Genomic DNA, 17244 nt, shown 5'->3' with positions numbered 1-17244 from the left:
CGACGGCGCAACGCAATGTGCGCCGTCGTAAGTCCTAATCTTGGCCGTCGTATCTATGCGACTGATTCTTAGAATCAGTTACACATAGATAACCATTAGATCCGACAGGCGTAAGGCTCTTACGCTGTCGGATCTTAAATGGAATTTTTTTTCTGCCGCTAGGTGTCGCCTCCGTCGTTTTCCCCATCAGGTATGCAAATTAGCAAAATACACTAAATCCCGAAAGTACGCCCGGCCGACGCAGTGAAGTTACGATTTTTACGTAAGATTTGCAATGCGTAAAGTTGCCCCTGCTATATGAGGGGCAACCAATGTTAAGTATGGCCGTCGTTCCCGCGTCGAAATTTAAAAATTTACGTCGTTTGCGTAAGTCGTCCGTGAATAGGGCTGGACGCCATTTACATTCACGTCCTTGCGACATCATTTAGCGCAATGCACATTGGGAAATTTTAGGGACGGCGCATGCGCATTAGGTTCGGCGCGGGAATGTGCCTAATTTAAATGCACTACGCCCCCTACCCAGATCATTTGAATTACGCGGGCTTGCGCCGGGGGATTTACGTTACGCCGCCGCAACTTTACAGGCAAGTGCATTGTGAATCAAGCACTTGCCCGTAAAACTTGCGGCGGCGTAACATAAATGATATACGTTACGCCGCTGCAGTTTTAAGCCAATCTACGAGAATCTGGCCCAGTGTGTGTGGTTTTTTTGTTTACAATTATTTACACTTTCTTTGTGAAATGGTAGAGGTACAATGTACCCCATTTATTCACATGGGGGGACGGGATCTGGGGGTCCCCTTTGTTAAAGGCGTCTTCCAGATTTCGATAAGCCCCCCGCCTGCAGACCCCCACAACCACTGGGCAAGGGTTGTGGGGATGAGGCCCTTGTCCCCATCAACATGAGGACATGGTGATTTGAGGGGTCACAGACCCCAAAGCTTCCTCCCAATGTCGAGGGCATGTGGCCTGGTATGTTTCAGGATGGGGGGGCGCTCTCTCGTCCCCCCCTCTTTTCATGCGGCCTGCCAGGTTGCGTGCTCGGATAATGGGTCTGGATTGGATTTTTGGGGGGAACTCTACGCCATTTAAAAAAAAAATTGGGGTGGAGTTCTCCTTGAAATCCATACCTGGAATGGAAAAGGTCTGGAATGGATATTTGGGGGTAACCCCGCGTAATTTTTTTTTATTTGATGCGGGGTTCCCCTTAATATCCATACAAGAATTTGGGGGGACCCCACGCTTTTTTTTTTTTTTTTTTTTATGAATGACTTTTCTCTGTATTGCCAGGAGCTGACAATTCATTATAGCCGCGAGTGATTTTAAATTACTTTTTTTCCTTCAGAAAGTACACTTTGTGCAGGGACAGTTCTAAGCACGGGAAACAAGCGCTACTTTACAGGCATACTATACAGCCCCCCTAGGTACGAAATGTAAAGGAATATTTCACTTTTATTGTTTCACTTTAAGCATTATTAAAATCACTGCTCCTGAAAAAAATGTCAGTTTTTAAAACTTTTTTTGCATTGGGGCAGGACCCAGGTCCCCAAACACTTTTTAGGACAATAACTTGCATATTAACCGTAAGGCCCCGTACACACGACCGAACATGTCTGCTGAAACTGGTCCGCGGACCAGTTTCAGCAGACATGTTCGGTCGTGTGTACGGCCGAGCGGACAGGTTTCCAGCGTACATTTGTCCGCCAGACAAATGCCCGCTGGAATCCTGTCCGTCGGACATGTTCGGTCGTCTGTACAGACTTACCGTACATGTCCGAGCGGCTGCCATCCCTCGCATGTGTCGAATGACTTTGACGCATGCGTGGAAGCATTGAACTTCCAGGGCCGCGCACGTCGCCGCGTCATCGTCGCGGCGACGGCGCGGCCTCGTCACCGCGTATCGTGTACGTGCGGATTTCTGTATGATGGTGTGTACAGCCATCATACAGAAATCTCCGGGCGGGCATGTCCGCTGAAAACGGTCCAGCGGACTGTTTTCATCGGACATGTTTGCCCGTGTGTACAAGGCCTTAAAGTTAGCACTTTTCATTTCTCCCCTAGACTTTTACAGGGTGTTACGTGGCTTTTCAAATTTGCCGCGAACACCCCAAATTGTTCGCTGTTCGGCAAACAGGCAATGTTCGAGTCGAACAAGAGTTTGACTCGAACTCGAAGCTCATTCCTAGTGAACATTAGTTGTATGCTGTAACCTCGGGCAGCCAGTCAGTGAGCGGTAATGATATGCTGTAACCTCTGGCAACCAATCGTAACTGTTGCCTGATTTTCCACAGTAAACTGATTTACTCAAAGCAAAAGAATCGCAAATTCTCTTTTTTCCCAAAATCGTGCAGCTCTATCCTGATTACATCATCCCCAACAGTAGTACCAATAATTCTTAATGGCATCCCGACGCATATTACCATGCATTTCGGTGCAATGCCATAGCACTATGCATTTTGGTGCAATGCCATAGCACCATGCATGTAAGCTCTAAGGAGCAGGGCCCTCGGATTCCTATAGTATTAAAGTGTATTGTATTTGTACTGTCTACCCTCCAAGTTGTAAAGTGCTGCGTAAACTGTTGGCACTATATAAATCCTGTATAATAATAATAATTTTGCTCTGGTGCCATAGCACCATGCATTTTGCAGTGGTCCCATAGCACCATGCATTTCGGTGCAGTGGGATAAAAAACATGCGTTTTGCTGCGGTCCCATAGAACCATGCATTTTGCTGCGAAGTCCATAGCACCATGCATTTCGCTGAAGTGGGATAACAACTATGCACTTTGCTGTGGTCCCATAGCACCATGAATTTCACTGTAGTGCCATAGCATCATGAATTTCGCTGTGGTCATATAGCACCATGCATTTCGCTGTGATCCCATAGCACCATGCATTTCACTGTGGTGCCATAGCACCATGCATTTCGCTGTGGTGCCATAGCACCATGCATTTTGCTGTGGTGCCATAGCACCATGCATTTCGCTGTGGTGCCATAGCACCATGCATTTCGCTGTGATCCCATAGCACCATGCATTTTACTGTGGTCCCATAGCACCATCTCTGGAACTTCTCTTGTGTATTTCTAATGTGTATTTCTAATGTGTGGCCCAGCCCAATAAAATTAATGCTTCGATGATGTTAATGAAACCTAACGGTGTCCCTGCCACTATTGTTGGCATGCTGAGAATGATCCAGGACTCAGGAGACACATTGTATGGAGTGTGTGCTATACAGTGTGGTGTGTGTTTTTTTTTCTTTTTTTTTTGCACGTCTCTTTTGCCCAAAACAGCCTTTTTTCTCCAGCAAGTTTTCAAAGCGTGACTTTATTTTGCAGATGTATCCAAATGAGACCTCAATTTTGATTTAGAACAGGTCCTCTTTAATGGCTAATAAGGCTGGATGAGTTTGGCTGTGAGTACTTGATGAATCCCCTTCCCCCATTGAGCTAAGTTCTTCAGTTCCTGTTTTGTATTGCTCTTTGTCCCCTGTCCCTTTAAATAAGATGTCAGTCTGTGCTGTGCAGGCTGGGGCTTGCTGTGTAATCACAGGTCATGTGAGGAGTCAGGCGGTGGAGGCGGGGCCAGGAGCTGATTATATAAAAAGAGTTGCTGGGAAATTTCTGTGTTTATCCCCCTTCCCCACCCTCAGTGTGACTGCAGCAAGCCAGGTGAGAGATCATTGTATTAGATAACATGATCAGAGACATCCTAGTACAGAAAATCACTAGGATCACATTGTATTAGATGGGCTGTGATGAGAGATCTCCCTGTATATCACACACTAGGATCACATTGTATTAGATGGGCTGTGATCAGAGACATCCCTGTATAGTAAACACTAGGATCACATTGTATTAGATGGGCTGTGATCAGACACCTCCCTGTATATTACACACTAGGATCACATTGTATTAGATGGGCTGTGATCAGACACCTCCCTGTTTATTACACACTAGGATCAGTTCTAGTAAACAGGATACAATGTAACAGTGTAAAAGATCACATTGCATATTTACAAACGTGTTCATGTTTTTAGTACATAGGATAAAATGTAACAATATGTATCTATAGCCTCTGTAAGTGTCTGCATTGTGGTCTCAGTAGCTGTTGGTTCTATACAAGCCATCCAGCTCTACTCCTGGGACTTGTAGTGCAGCAGCTAATGGCACATGCTCTGTTTATTTGTCTTATCTATTGTTTGTGATCTTTCCAACTGTGGCTTGCTTTGCACACGATGCAGCTGTTGTGGGACTTCAGATCTTAGCAAGGCATGCTGGGAGTTGTAGTTCCATGGTCACTGTAACCATATTAACCACAAAGTTGTGTTTTCTGTGTGTGTGTCTGTGTGTGTGTCTGTGTGTGTGTCTGTGTGTGTGTCTGTGTGTGTGTCTGTGTGTGTGTCTGTGTGTGTGTCTGTGTGTGTGTCTGTGTGTGTGTCTGTGTGTGTGTGTGTCTGTGTCTGTCCTTTTTCTCAAAAAATAGGTGCAGGAACTCAACCACGACCCCATTCAAATATCAAACAGTAGAAGGGTCTAAAAGGGGCATTAAATACCAGGATTGCATTACATACAGAGTTCAGGGGGTTACACACACACAGTGCAGAGCTGTCACCTGTAAACACAGAAACCAGACTTCTGTGTTTACAAGTGATTGTGGTAAGCAGGCACACGAGGGTCTGAGCCAGAGGTGGTGGAACTGAGTTCCCCCTGAAAAAAAGCGGTGTGTTCAGCATGACAATTCTGCCATTTGTAGTTCCACAGAAGCTGCAGAACATGAAAGCCAGACATCTATTGGTCAGGGATTATGTAGTGCCAACTAAAATATAAAAGTTGTGCAATTGCAATACAGGATGATGTATATGTAAATTGGTGGCACTATATAAGTACCTGTAATAAAATAAATGGGAGGGGCCTAATAATGGGAGCTTGCAGTCTAAAAAAAAAAGAGGTGCAATTAATTCCCAAGTTAATCTTCATTTGTAATGGGACCTTCCAGAATGTAAATGTGATCTTATTATATTGAGTTGCACATTTGCAATGTTCTGAGTCTGTGCACTTTTATCAGATCTTCTTCCTGGTTGGGATTCCCCCTCCTCTGCATTGACCTCTGTAGGAAGATATTGGTCACATGCAGGATGGTGACGTCATTTGCAGCAGATCAGCTGTGGGGACAGAACCCCAGAAATAGTGAGCAGGATGGGGGACGTTGCTTGTTTACATGGCGGCTGCAGGAAGTACTCCTGGGACTGGCTGGTGCCCTGCACAGGGGGAGGTGGGGGGTTGTGATTGTGCTGCAGCCCTCACCATATGTTCCCTATAGGAGATCAAAATCGCCTCTCGTCCTAACTGGTCATTTCCACTGGGGGGGGGGGGGGGGTCTGTCTCTGAAATAAGACTGTTATATGTAGCAGCTGTTTACATGCAGCTTGTGTCCAAAAAAAACGTCAGTCCTGATTGCGCAATAAACCGTTAGTGGAAACACAATGGTTTGGGGATTTTTCTCCTTGGTATGTGGGCTTAGTTTTTGTCTGGGCAAAGTACAACAGTGTTTTTTTTTTCTTATTTTTTGAGCTAGGGGATAATGAAATCAACTCCAGCAAGTTTTTTTTATTACCTATTCACATTTCTGAAATAGAATTGTTACGTTGTGTTCTTTTAAATCCCAAGTGCAGTTAAATTCAAATTTTTAAATCTCCACATCACATTAGTCATAAAAACCCATTAACAAGGGGGAGGTGTATATGCGTCCAGAAACCATGTTCTAAAGCGGATTGTCTACACAGGCATCTAAATTGTGATTGTTGCTCATACAGGTATTTACTTCAAATGCCATTGTCGGAATGATTGTCATCGGGGCTCCTGTTAGAAATCACAGGGGCCCCATACAGCCAATGCTTCAGTTATGAATGAACGCAGTGAGTGATCGGTGCTGATCGCTCATTGTGTTCAGCAAAGGAAGTGGCTGGTAAATGACTTATTTACCAAATCCTTCCCCTAAGATCGCTCTTCAAGTGGTTGTAAAACCAACCACACAACTTGCACCTACAGGGAAGCCTAGATTAAGGCTTCCCTGTAGGTGCAAGAAATATCTCCTTAACCTACACGGTTAAGGAGATGTTTTCACAAAAACGGGCACTGATGTCTACAGCGCAGGCGCACTGAGCGTGCCGTTTGTGTGAATGGTAAATTCGGGGTTAATGCCGAATTTTCACGCGTGCACAGGGATCAGCTGGTGCCGCGTGCATGCGCGGGAGTGACATAATCGCTGCTCCGGCCAATCACAGCGCCGGTGTGGCAATAACAGGAAGAAGATTGTCTGGGACATGGCGGCAGTGGGCACGGAGGAGAACTTCAGGGGCTTCAATCTCAGGTAAGTCTATCATAATGAGCTAGTATGCTATGTCCCGACGAGCTTGCGCGCAGAAGAGAACACATACGTGAGCAGCGCCCGCATATGTAAATGGTGTTCAAACCACACACGTGAGGTATCGCCGCGATTGGCAGAGCGAGAACAATAATTCTAGCCCTAGACCTTCTCTAACTCAAAACATGCAACCTGTAGGTTTTTTTTAAACATCGTCTATGAAGATTTTAAAGGGTAAAAGTTTGTCGGCATTCCACTAGCGGACGCAATTTTGAAGCGTGACATGTTGGGTATGAATTTACTCGGTGTAACATTCTTTCATAATATAAAAAAAATTGGGATAACTTTACGGTTTTGTTTTTTAATGTGCTTGCATCTGATGGCAAGAAGTAGAGGGCAGTGGCGGTGCATCCATAAGTGGTATATTGGCACTGCCACCTCTATCACCATAGATGGATTCATGCATTGCATGAATCTATGGTTGCCGCTGCCACCCCCTATTTAGGTGCCCAACCCCCTTTTCGGGCACCTGAATTGCAGCGAGGGGGTATTTTTTATTTTTTGGAAGCGCCTGATTAGAGCTATAGGAGTCCAAATAGGTAAATAGCGGGCGCCATGCTGGTCACTTGCTGTTCACTCAGTGCTGTGTTAGGAAAGCAAATTAATATTCGCTTGCCTAACACTGAACTGCCTCTCAGCCAATCAGGTATTTGGGTCTGTTACCTGTCACCCGATAGGCAGCGTCCAATCACAGTGCCTGTTTCAGCCAATCGGGTGTCCAATCATAGAGGATGGGAGAAGACATTGCGGAGTGCAGAGGACATTGTAGCGACCCGCTGCCCCACAGACAAGGTAAGTGCTGGGCGGGGGATGCACACTGGCGGCAGTTTTTCTTTCAATTTGTGCCCCACAAAAAATGTGAGCACCAGCTGCCACTGGAAGAGGGCAGCACTTTGGGGTTAGGGGGAAGCATATGGTGCATAGGAAGTGCGATCGATGGGGTGGGCAATTACTTGAACGATCTGTTGTATGGCTCTCTGCTGGAAGCCAACAGGAGGGAAAGAGGACCACTTTCAGCTGCAGCAGAGAGCAATACATTATATTGGTTCTAGTAATTTCCCACCTGCCCACATCTGATTCACCCTGCTGCCTCTCACAGGACTGGTGGTACCCTCTTATCTACGGCCCTGATTTACCATATGGAATTTCCAAACTAGCATGAAAAACTCCCAGTCAATTAAAGGCTTACGGGGGGGGGGGGGGGTTGTAACTGCAGCCATGTAAAATGTGGTGTATGAGATTTAACATTTCTACAAAGTATAGTTTACCCAGAAAGCATGTGAGGATGCCTTGCAAGGCATACTATTTTTTTTTTTTTTTTTTTTTTTTTTTGTCGTAATAAAAAACCTGTTCTGGCAGGTAGAGGGTTTGCTCATGATTCAGTTGTAAATTTAGCCAACAGCTGAACTCTAGGATAAGCAAATGGTGTCTAAATACAGTCATGTGTATTGTATCTTGGTGTGCTTTTTCTCATGGATCTGTGCAGTTATCCACGGAGACTTTACCTCTGTACAGGAACTTCCTGTAATAAAGACCACTCACTGCTACTCTCTCCTTGTGCAAAGTGACTGGTCTTGTCTCCGCCCCCTTTTGTTTTCTGTAGACATCCTGTAGTGGGTGGACCTTCTGGCCCCCTCCCACAGCTGTTTGCCATAGCACATCCTCTGGTATGGACTAGAGGAGAGGCTGCTGGGGAGCAGAGTAATGTGAGAAAACTTATTACACACACGCTTCCTGCCCTACTCTGCATGCTGGCTGGTAAACGATGTGCCCTGATAATGGGTAGATCTCTGCGCACCTCCGATGCAGGAAGTCCCTATCCCAATGGCCAGTCCATCCCTGCCCCCTGTTGCCGCTGCACCGGTGCTGCCCCTGCACCCACTGCCACCCCGAGGCCTCGCCTCGGTGGCCTTGTCTGGAATCCTGCCCGCGGTGATGGTGCATTGGTCCCGCCAGTCCTTCAGCTTCACTGTACTGTCCACACACTGCACAAGCTCCTCCACTGTTGGACCGCTCCGCTTGACTCCGCATTTTAAATTTTCCGGCCGGGCAGCAAATGCAGCTTGGGGCATGACATCCAGTGTTCATTTTGGCAGTAAATTTTGATTTAGTTTTAATCTTGGGACTAAAATGGCAATTTAGTTTTAGTCCCATTTTAGTCTTCTGCAATTTTAGTTTTAGTCAGATTTAGTCGACTATCGCCAGTAGATTTTAGATGACTAAAATGTCCTACGTTTTAGTCGACTAAAATCTCCAGTACATTTTAGTCGACTAAAACTCATTTTAGTCGACTAAAACTCATTTTAGTCGACTAAAACTCATTTTAGTCGACTAAAACTCATTTTAGTCGACTAAAACTCATTTTAGTCTAAAATCTAATGGGTCTAATGGAGAGTCAGGAAGGTCGCTATGTTGCAGAGAAAGGAGCTGTGTTAGTGGGCGTCCTGACTCTCCAGTAGTCCAAGGGAGGGGGCAAGCATGACACTCCACACTAGGGAGAAAGCCTCGCATTACTGTGTGGAGTTACAGACAGAACAGGAAGTGAGGATTTCTCAGAAGAAATAAGGACATTTAAAAGCAAAATCGAAGGATGAGGTAAGTGAAGGAGGACTGCACTAAAATAAAGGAAGCTATTTAGGGGATAGAAATGTTACCTTTACAACCCCTTTAACCACTTCCCGACCTCCTCATGTACATTTACGTCGGCAGAATGGCACGGACAGGCACAATCACGTACCTGTACGTCTGCTAGACGTGGGGGGTCCGATCGGGACCCCCCCCAGTACATGCGGAGGTTGGGTACGCTCAAGGAGCGATCCGGGACGACGGCGCGCCTATTTGTTTATAGCCGCTCCGTCGCGATCGCTCCCCGGAGCTGAAGAACGGGGAGAGCCGTGTAAACACGACTTCCCCATGCTTCACTGTGGCGGCGCAACGATCGGGTGATCCCCTTTATAGGGGAGACTCGATCGATGACGTCATTCCTACAGCCACACCCCCCTACACTAGTAAACACATACACAGTGATCCCTAAATGTTACAGCGCCCCCTGTGTTTAACTCCCAAACTGCAACTGTCATTTTCACAATAAACAATGCAATTTAAATGCATTTTTTGCTGTGAAAATTACAATGGTCCCAAAAATGTGTCAAAATTGTCCGAAGTGTCCTCCATAATGTCGCAGTCACGAAAAAAATCGCTGATCGCCGCCATTAGTAGTAAAAAAAATTTAAAAAATAAAAATGCAAAAAAACTATCCCCTATTTTGTAAACGCTATAAATTTTGCGCAAACCAACCGATAAACGATTATTGCGACTTTTTTTTTACCAAAAATAGGTAGAATACGTATCGGCCTAAACTGAGGAATTTTTTTTTAATATATATGTTTTTGGGGGATATTTATTACAGCAAAAAGTAAAAAATTTTGAATTTTTTTCAAAATTGTCGCTCTATTTTTGTTTATAGCGCAAAAAAATAAAAACCGCAGAGGTGATCAAATACCACCAAAAGAAAGCTCTATTTGTGGGGGAAAAAAGGACGCCAATTTTGTTTGGGAGCTACGTCGCACGACCGCGCAATTGTCTGTTAAAGCGACGCAGTCCCGAACTGTAAAAATCCCTTGGGTCTTTAGACAGCATATTGGTCCGGGGCTTAAGTGGTTAAGTAGTGTATATCAGCATTTGAATGTGTGTGTGTGTGTGTCCTTTTATGAACTGATAACCATGCATTCTGGACTGCAATTGCAAGGAATGCTGTTGGCTTTACCATTTGTCTTTTTGATAAACTATAGAATTTCTCCACTTGTTTTTCATCTGGGGGGGGGGGGGGGTTCTGTAGCCAAAGATACAAATTGGGAATACAATACCAGCACTGGTGGTATTAAAAAAAAAAAAAAAAATTAAATTATTGCATACTGGTGTTAAGGAATAACTCCAGTCTAGATGTGTAACTAAAAGTTTTCTTCCTGTAGGAATGACTCCAAAGGAGCTGCTGCTAAATAACTGTGACCCTGTTGCCTGTTCAGGGGATGTTGACCCATTTCCAGTCCCAGTAGCACACTGATTAACTTGGACTCCAGTGTAGAGGGTCTTTTTTAGTTTATTTCCACTTAATCAAAAATGCAAGTAAGACTTGTGGGTGAAGGATACCCAAGGAGGACAGCTTTCTGAATCGTATCCCAGTGGTATTGGTAATGGGGCCCTTTAGCGGCAGCCTTAAAATTGAACTCATGGAGAAGGGACAGCCAAGTAAATTTCTGCCCGAAGAGCGGTCAAGGTCCTTCTGTAATTTACCTCCTGGTGTTCTTCAATACCTTGAGCTACAGGTGAAAGGTCCCACCTCTCTGGTTCAGCTTCTACAGGCCCAAAAAGTAACTAAGCTCTGTGAGGGATGGTATTGGAGCCAAGTGGGCCCTAGTTGACCAAGAAAGTTATAAAATGTAATTTTCCCTAGTAATGGGTAACCTCCCATTACTAGTATGAAATCTTGGCAGTATTGGATAGCTATATCTTGGTGTTTCAGCAATAAAAAAAGCTAACCTTTGTATTTAAAAATATAATATTGTGATATGGCATAAACTTGCATACGATTTGAAATGCCAGTTGGGTAATCAAATGATTAAACAGTTGGTGCAAGGGGATCTTTTTCAGGTTGGCCAAATTTTAACTTTTGGTCTTCAACACTTGTAGATAACTCATTTTCTGCCTGCAGGGGGAATCAAGAAATCATGTGGATACCAGTGGCCCTCCTCTGCTACCTAGCCTCTCTGGCCAGCTCCCGAAATGTACCTGGCTTCGCTCCACTGTCCAGGGAGATGGTCAACTACATCAACAAGTTGAACACTACATGGAAGGTAAGTAGGAACATAGACTGTTCAGAAACCAGATGTCCATGCTTGATGGAAGCTGAAACCTTTTTTGATGGCTGTAGTCTTGTACTGCTATGTCTGTTGCACAAAAAATGAAACATGAGATGGATATCATTTTTATTTATTTTTTTGCTCAAATGGGGTAGTTGGGTCGTAGTAGTTGCTGAGTTAGTCTAGCTCTTGTAAATGCTATTAACATGACTAGTAGTTTTTAATAGACGTGCAGACTGGAATATTTTGTTTCGTGTTTTCGTTTGGAAAATACATTTATTTAGTTACTCCTGAAAATCGTTTTGATTTTGTTTTTCGTTGGGGAATAGCTTTCGTCCGAAAATCCAATAATACTTGGTTTCTGTCGAATGATCAAAAGAATATTCGCCGGAACGTCGAATCTTTGTTGGTCTCTGTCTAATGGTCAAAAAATATATCGACGGAACGTCGAATCTTTACGCCGAATCGTACATTTCCGTTCGAATATTCTGCCTACAAGAATTCTAATGTATGACTAGTAATAATGTCGAATCTATTCTCTATAATGTCAAATCTATTTTCTCATAAATCAAAATCTATTCTCTGTAATGTCGAATCTATTATTTCTATAGTGTCGAATCTCTCTATCTAATTTTTACCTAAACGAAAACGAAAAATACCCGATTTTCGGAAGAAAATGCATTCTAACGAAAACGAATGCACATGTCTAGTTAATACTACTCCTGGGTATATAGTGTGACCTTGCTCAACATTATCACAACATGCTCCTAAGAATGAAGTAATGGTGGGCTTGTCAAATTGCATCACAATGCATGGTAATCTATAATAAAAAATGTGTTTGGTAAACATTTTTACTTTGTTTTAGTAACCTGAGGTATAAATATGGCTGCAGCACTGGCCTTTTTAAAGGTGTGACCGCCAGCACGGTCATGTAATCTTTCCTTCACAGCCTAGTGAGTCAATGGGACTGGAATAAATATGTAGGTCAGGTATTCAAACACTACTTGTTCAGTTATAGGATTAAGTCTAATGAAACTGCATGGCTGCAAGCTTTGGCCAGTGCAGAGAAGGTGAGAGGCCTTTTTTAGTCATGATGCCCACCTGGTTGGGAGATCAAATGTTCTTACAGTGGGGAGTAACTCCTGTGTAGGTTAGCCTATGAGGCTGTAATGGAGGTGAACCTCAATGGGGTTCAGGCTGAATATCTGCTGCTGTTCCAAAATTATTTGTGTGGAGATGTGTGCGCATGGAGAAAACACACTAAACATCTGTACAGTAACTTATCTCTGATTACAGGCAGTGCCAAGCTATTTTACACATAGCACGATTATGTATATGTCACTATTGTGCAAATGTTATCAGTCTAAAAGGCACATCTGGTTGGCTGAAATGCAGGAACAATACAAAAACTTGGTGGTCAAGTTTGGTTGTCTCCCGGTCCCTCTTCTCATTTCCTCATTCTTCTAATGCATGGGCAGGTGGGGGCAGACTCCATCTTTAGCTTCTCCAGTCATCTCGATGGGAGGGGGTGCTATTGGTGGCCATTTTGAGCAAGGTGTGTGTCTATAATAGACTTTATAGTATAGAAACATATATACACATGAAAATCTGCATTTTTATGATTATCATCATTCCTTCACAAGGCTTGGCGATATGTACTTTAGCTGCAGCCAGTGATGTCGCCATGCTCTACAGAAACGGCTGTAACAGTGCCCTAAACGGACACCCCCATGTGCATGGCCACTCATATTGCCTGAGCCCAACAACCCCATTAGGAAGCCCAGGTGAAGATGGAAGGGCCTTCAGTGACGGCGTGCCTTACCTGTTGTGTAGAAAACGTGCTGAATAGGGATGCATGAATCTGCCTAGGCTCCATTTGCCAAGGGTTTGTTGCATTCTGTTTAAAGTTATTTGAACTGAAACTTGGCTGAAAATGTATTGAAACCTATGGGGGTCAAACCATAAGTAAATTCTGGTAATTTTTTAAGGCTTGGGAAAACTTAAAAAAAGCTGGGCACTACCAAGGGGAGTGGACATTGCAAAAGTTAAGGTGTCATACAATGAGTCTCATGTGGCTTGGAGGGCAACATTTAAAAATAAACAAATGTTTCAATGCATTGCATTGGTTAAAAAGCCCATGCAGCACATTGGGATAAAAAATAAAAATAAAAACTGGAATTTCAGGTCTGATTTGTCTCTGGCAAATGAGTACTGTAAACATGAATCTTCAGTACCATGGAAATAACTTCTGAAAATGACTTTGCATTTCTGGTGTGTGCGCGCCTAATGGCTGTATATCTGAAAGGTGGAATCTAAAGCAATGCTGCCTAGTCTCAGAAGATTTGGATGTCGCTACTGTACCCCTTGCTGATGGCTGACATGTGGCCATAAAAGCTATTTCTCTACCAAGATGGCTGACCCCACACAGCCAATAGGGAAATATCGGCTACAAGGAGAACACAGGGAAATTAAGGGGACTGGGTCCTTTGCTTGTCTCTTTGGGCACAGCTTCCAGAGTTCAGTTCTCTTGGACTGGCCATAAACGTACAGATGAGATGTCAAGACTTTACACATAGGCAATCTTTCTTTTCCGTACATCACGGGACACAGAGCGGCATATTCATTACTATGTGGGTTATATGGAGTACCTTCAGGTGATGGACACTGGCAATCTCAAACAGGAAGTCCCCTCCCTATATAACCCCCTCCCATAGGAGGAGTACCTCAGTTTTTTCGCCAGTGTCTTAGGTGTTGGTCACAGAGAAGTTTGCCTCCAGGTCTTTGAGACTAGGCAGACTATACCGGATCTGTCCAAAGTGCCTCAGAGCCAAAGTGGACAGTACCCGGGCCCCAAGTCGTGGGGTTTCGCCTATAATGCCTCTTCACTAAGGGGCTGGATCCTGGGCCCAGAACTTTGAGCTTTTTAAAGCCCAAAAGGCACTGTTGCCAGGATGCTATATAGGTCCAGGGCAGTGGTGTTCCACCGGACCCGGGTCCCTGAAGGTCTAGTACAGACCCCACGGAGATGGGGGAAGATTGGGCCTCTTGCTTTTTGCAATGCCCTGCAGCGTGGAGCAGGTAAGAGGGGGGCCTGCGGAACTTGGTTCGTCGGCAGGTCCCTCAGGGGGAAGACTAGTTGGGTTTAGCCTGGGATGCTCTGCATGGGCAACTTCTACCACTATGTCTGCTAGACAGGATGGTCACCTCCCATTTACTAGTGTACCCCCCTCCCCCACGGACTGTGTCTGCTTGTGGCTGTCCCGCATGGTTTGGGGGGTAGAGGCTCCTTTGCCTGGTTCTAGGGAAAGCAGGGCAGGCCCACCCCCCGTTATCTCCCGGCTTAAAGACCAGGGACTTGCCTGTATTGAGTTCCCCTGCAGCTCTGGGTCCTCTTGCGCCGCCGGCGTGCTGCTCCTCTCCTCATGGAGGTCCGCTCGGAGAGGATTTAGAATCCCAGGAGGACCAAACGGAGCAGGGCCCAGAAGGTTCAGACATTGAGGAGTCCACTATTGAGGAACCTTTTTCGGTCTCTCAAGCAGAGAATCTGTGGGTACAGTCTTTAACGGACATGGTCCGCTCGGCTTTTAAGCTGCCCTCGCCAGGGCCTCAGATTCCTGCCGTATCCTCTTTGGGCTCCTTAAAAGCACCATTAAGTAACGCAGTGTTTCCGGTTCACCCATTATTGGAAGACCTGATCTTTCAAGATTGGGCCCGGCCCGATAATTTTTGTGCCTCCTAAAAGGTTTTCTGTTTTGTACCCCATGGAGGAAAAATTTTCAAAGAAATGGGTGCTTCCCGCTGTGGATGCAGCGGTCTCCTGCGTAAACAAATCTTTAACTTGCCCAGTAGAAAACATACAGATGTTCAAAGATCCGGTTGATAAGCGGTTGGAAACCCTTTTGAAGGCATCCTTTTCTACTGCAGGGGCAGTGGTGCAACCGGCCGTGGCTGCAATTGGCGTTTGTCAGGTGTTAAAAGACCAGACTAAGCAGATGCTAAAAGAGCTCCCGGCTCAGCAGGCACAGGATCTGGCCGACCTTCCCAGGGCTCTATGTTTCGCGGTGGATGCCATAAAGGACTCCATCCAACAAGCTTCCCGTCTGTCGCTATTCTTGGTGCATATGCGAAGGCTCCTGTGGCTAAAGAATTGGTCGGCAGAGACTCCGTGTAAAAAGCTGTTGGCGGGTTTTCCCTTCCACGGAGGAAGGCTCTTTGGGGAAGATCTGGATAAGTACATACAGACGATATCTAGTGGCAAGAGTACTCTTTTGCCAGTCAAAAAGAGATTTCGGGGTCCAACTTTTAAGCGGCAGCAATCCCCAGCCCCAGGGCCCTCGGCCCCCAGGCAGTATCGACGGCCTCCTGCACGGTCAAACTTTGGTAATAAGTCGCAAGGGCAGGCCGCGGGTGGCAAGCGACCATGGGTCCGCAAGCCAGTTAAACCTGCCCCAAAGTCAGCGTTGTGAAGGGGCGCCCCCACTCAATCGGGTGGGGGGCAGGCTTCGATTCTTTGCAAAGGTTTGGGAAGCCAAGATCCCCGACAAGTGGGTTCTTTCACTGGTGGCGACTGGTTACAAAATAGAATTTCGGGAGTTTCCCCCTCCGCATTTTCAGGAATCAAGAATTCCAAGCGATCCGGAAAGGAGGGCTGCCTTGCTAACAGCCTTGGATCGTCTTCTAAACCAAGGGGTAATCGTAGAGGTACCAGTTCAGGAGCACAAGCTAGGCTTTTACTCCAATCTGTTCATCGTGCCAAAGCCCAACGGCGATGTAAGGCCCATCCTGGATCTAAAGATTCTAAACTCTTACCTGAGGATTCGGTCCTTTCGGATGGAATCCATACGGTCTGCCACCGCAGCCTTGCAGCGAAACGATTTCTTGGCCTCAATAGACATAAGAGACGCGTATCTTCATGTCCCAATTTTTCAGGGTCATCAAAAATTCCTACGCTTTGCTATCGCAGGGCGCCACTATCAATTTGTGGCTCTTCCTTTCGGGTTAGCTACTGCCCCCCGTGTGTTTACGAAGGTCCTGGCCCCCATCTTGGCCAATCTAAGGACCCAGGGAATCTTGATCCTGGCCTATTTGGACGACCTCCTGATCATAGATCACTCTGCTCTGGGCCTGTGTCGAGCGGTAGCCCTTTCAGTTCAGTACCTCGAGGTATTCGGTTGGGTTTTAAACCAAGAAAAGTCGGCTTTGCAGCCCACAAAACGATTGAAATACCTCGGCATGCTGCTAGACACGGAGCAGCAAAGAGTGTTTCTTCCTTTAAAGAAGTTCAAAGGGATCAAAGAATTGATTCAGTTGGTGCTAAGCAAAAGGCAGCCAACTATACGATTGTGCATGAGATTACTGGGAAAGATGGTGGCCGCTTTCGAGGCAGTGCCATACGCTCAGGCACACACTCGAATCCTGCAGACAGCCATCCTGTCTGCATGGAACAAAGATCCGCAACGCCTGGATCTTCCGTTGATCCTCCCATCAAGGGTCTGGCAAAGTCTCTACTGGTGGCTAAAGCCTCAGAACCTCCTAAAAGGGAAGTCATTCAGTCCCATCATCTGGAAACTGGTAACCACAGATGCCAGCCTGAAGGGCTGGGGAGCGGTCCTGGATGGGCAAGTCCAGCAGGGAGTTTGGACAGAGTCGGAAAGAGGGCTGCCAATCAATGTCCTGGAGATCAGGGCGGCCCGTTTAGCCTTAAAGGCCTGGACGTCCAAACTTCTAGGGTTTCCAGTGAGAGTGCAGTCCGACAATGCCACGGCTGTGGCATATATAAATCACCAGGGGGGCACGAAAAGTCGAGCCGCCCAAAGGGAAGTGAGCTTAATTTTCCTGTGGGCAGAGTTGCATGTACCATGCATCTCGGCGATCTTTATTCCAGGGGTGGACAATTTACAGGCGGATTTCTTAAGTCGCCAGCAGCTGGTTTCAGGGGAGTGGTCTCTCCATCCCCAG

The 17244-nt window shown here is 45.8% G+C and overlaps 1 protein-coding gene across 1 annotated transcript in view; it reads left to right on the top strand.

The window, feature by feature from the left end:
* The first annotated feature begins 3578 nt into the window (after positions 1-3578).
* Positions 3579-17244, top strand: part of CTSB (cathepsin B) — a 33469-nt gene continuing 19803 nt past the window's right edge. The window contains exons 1-2 of the mRNA XM_040348359.1: positions 3579-3672; positions 11140-11280. Of these exons, the coding sequence (XP_040204293.1) occupies positions 11155-11280 (126 nt within the window). The 5' untranslated portion in view covers positions 3579-3672; positions 11140-11154. The remainder of the gene's footprint in view (positions 3673-11139; positions 11281-17244) is intronic.

Source organism: Rana temporaria, chromosome 4 (genome assembly GCF_905171775.1).
Source record: "Rana temporaria chromosome 4, aRanTem1.1, whole genome shotgun sequence".
Classification (NCBI taxonomy): domain Eukaryota; kingdom Metazoa; phylum Chordata; class Amphibia; order Anura; family Ranidae; genus Rana; species Rana temporaria.
This window is presented reverse-complemented; position numbering and strand designations above follow the sequence as displayed.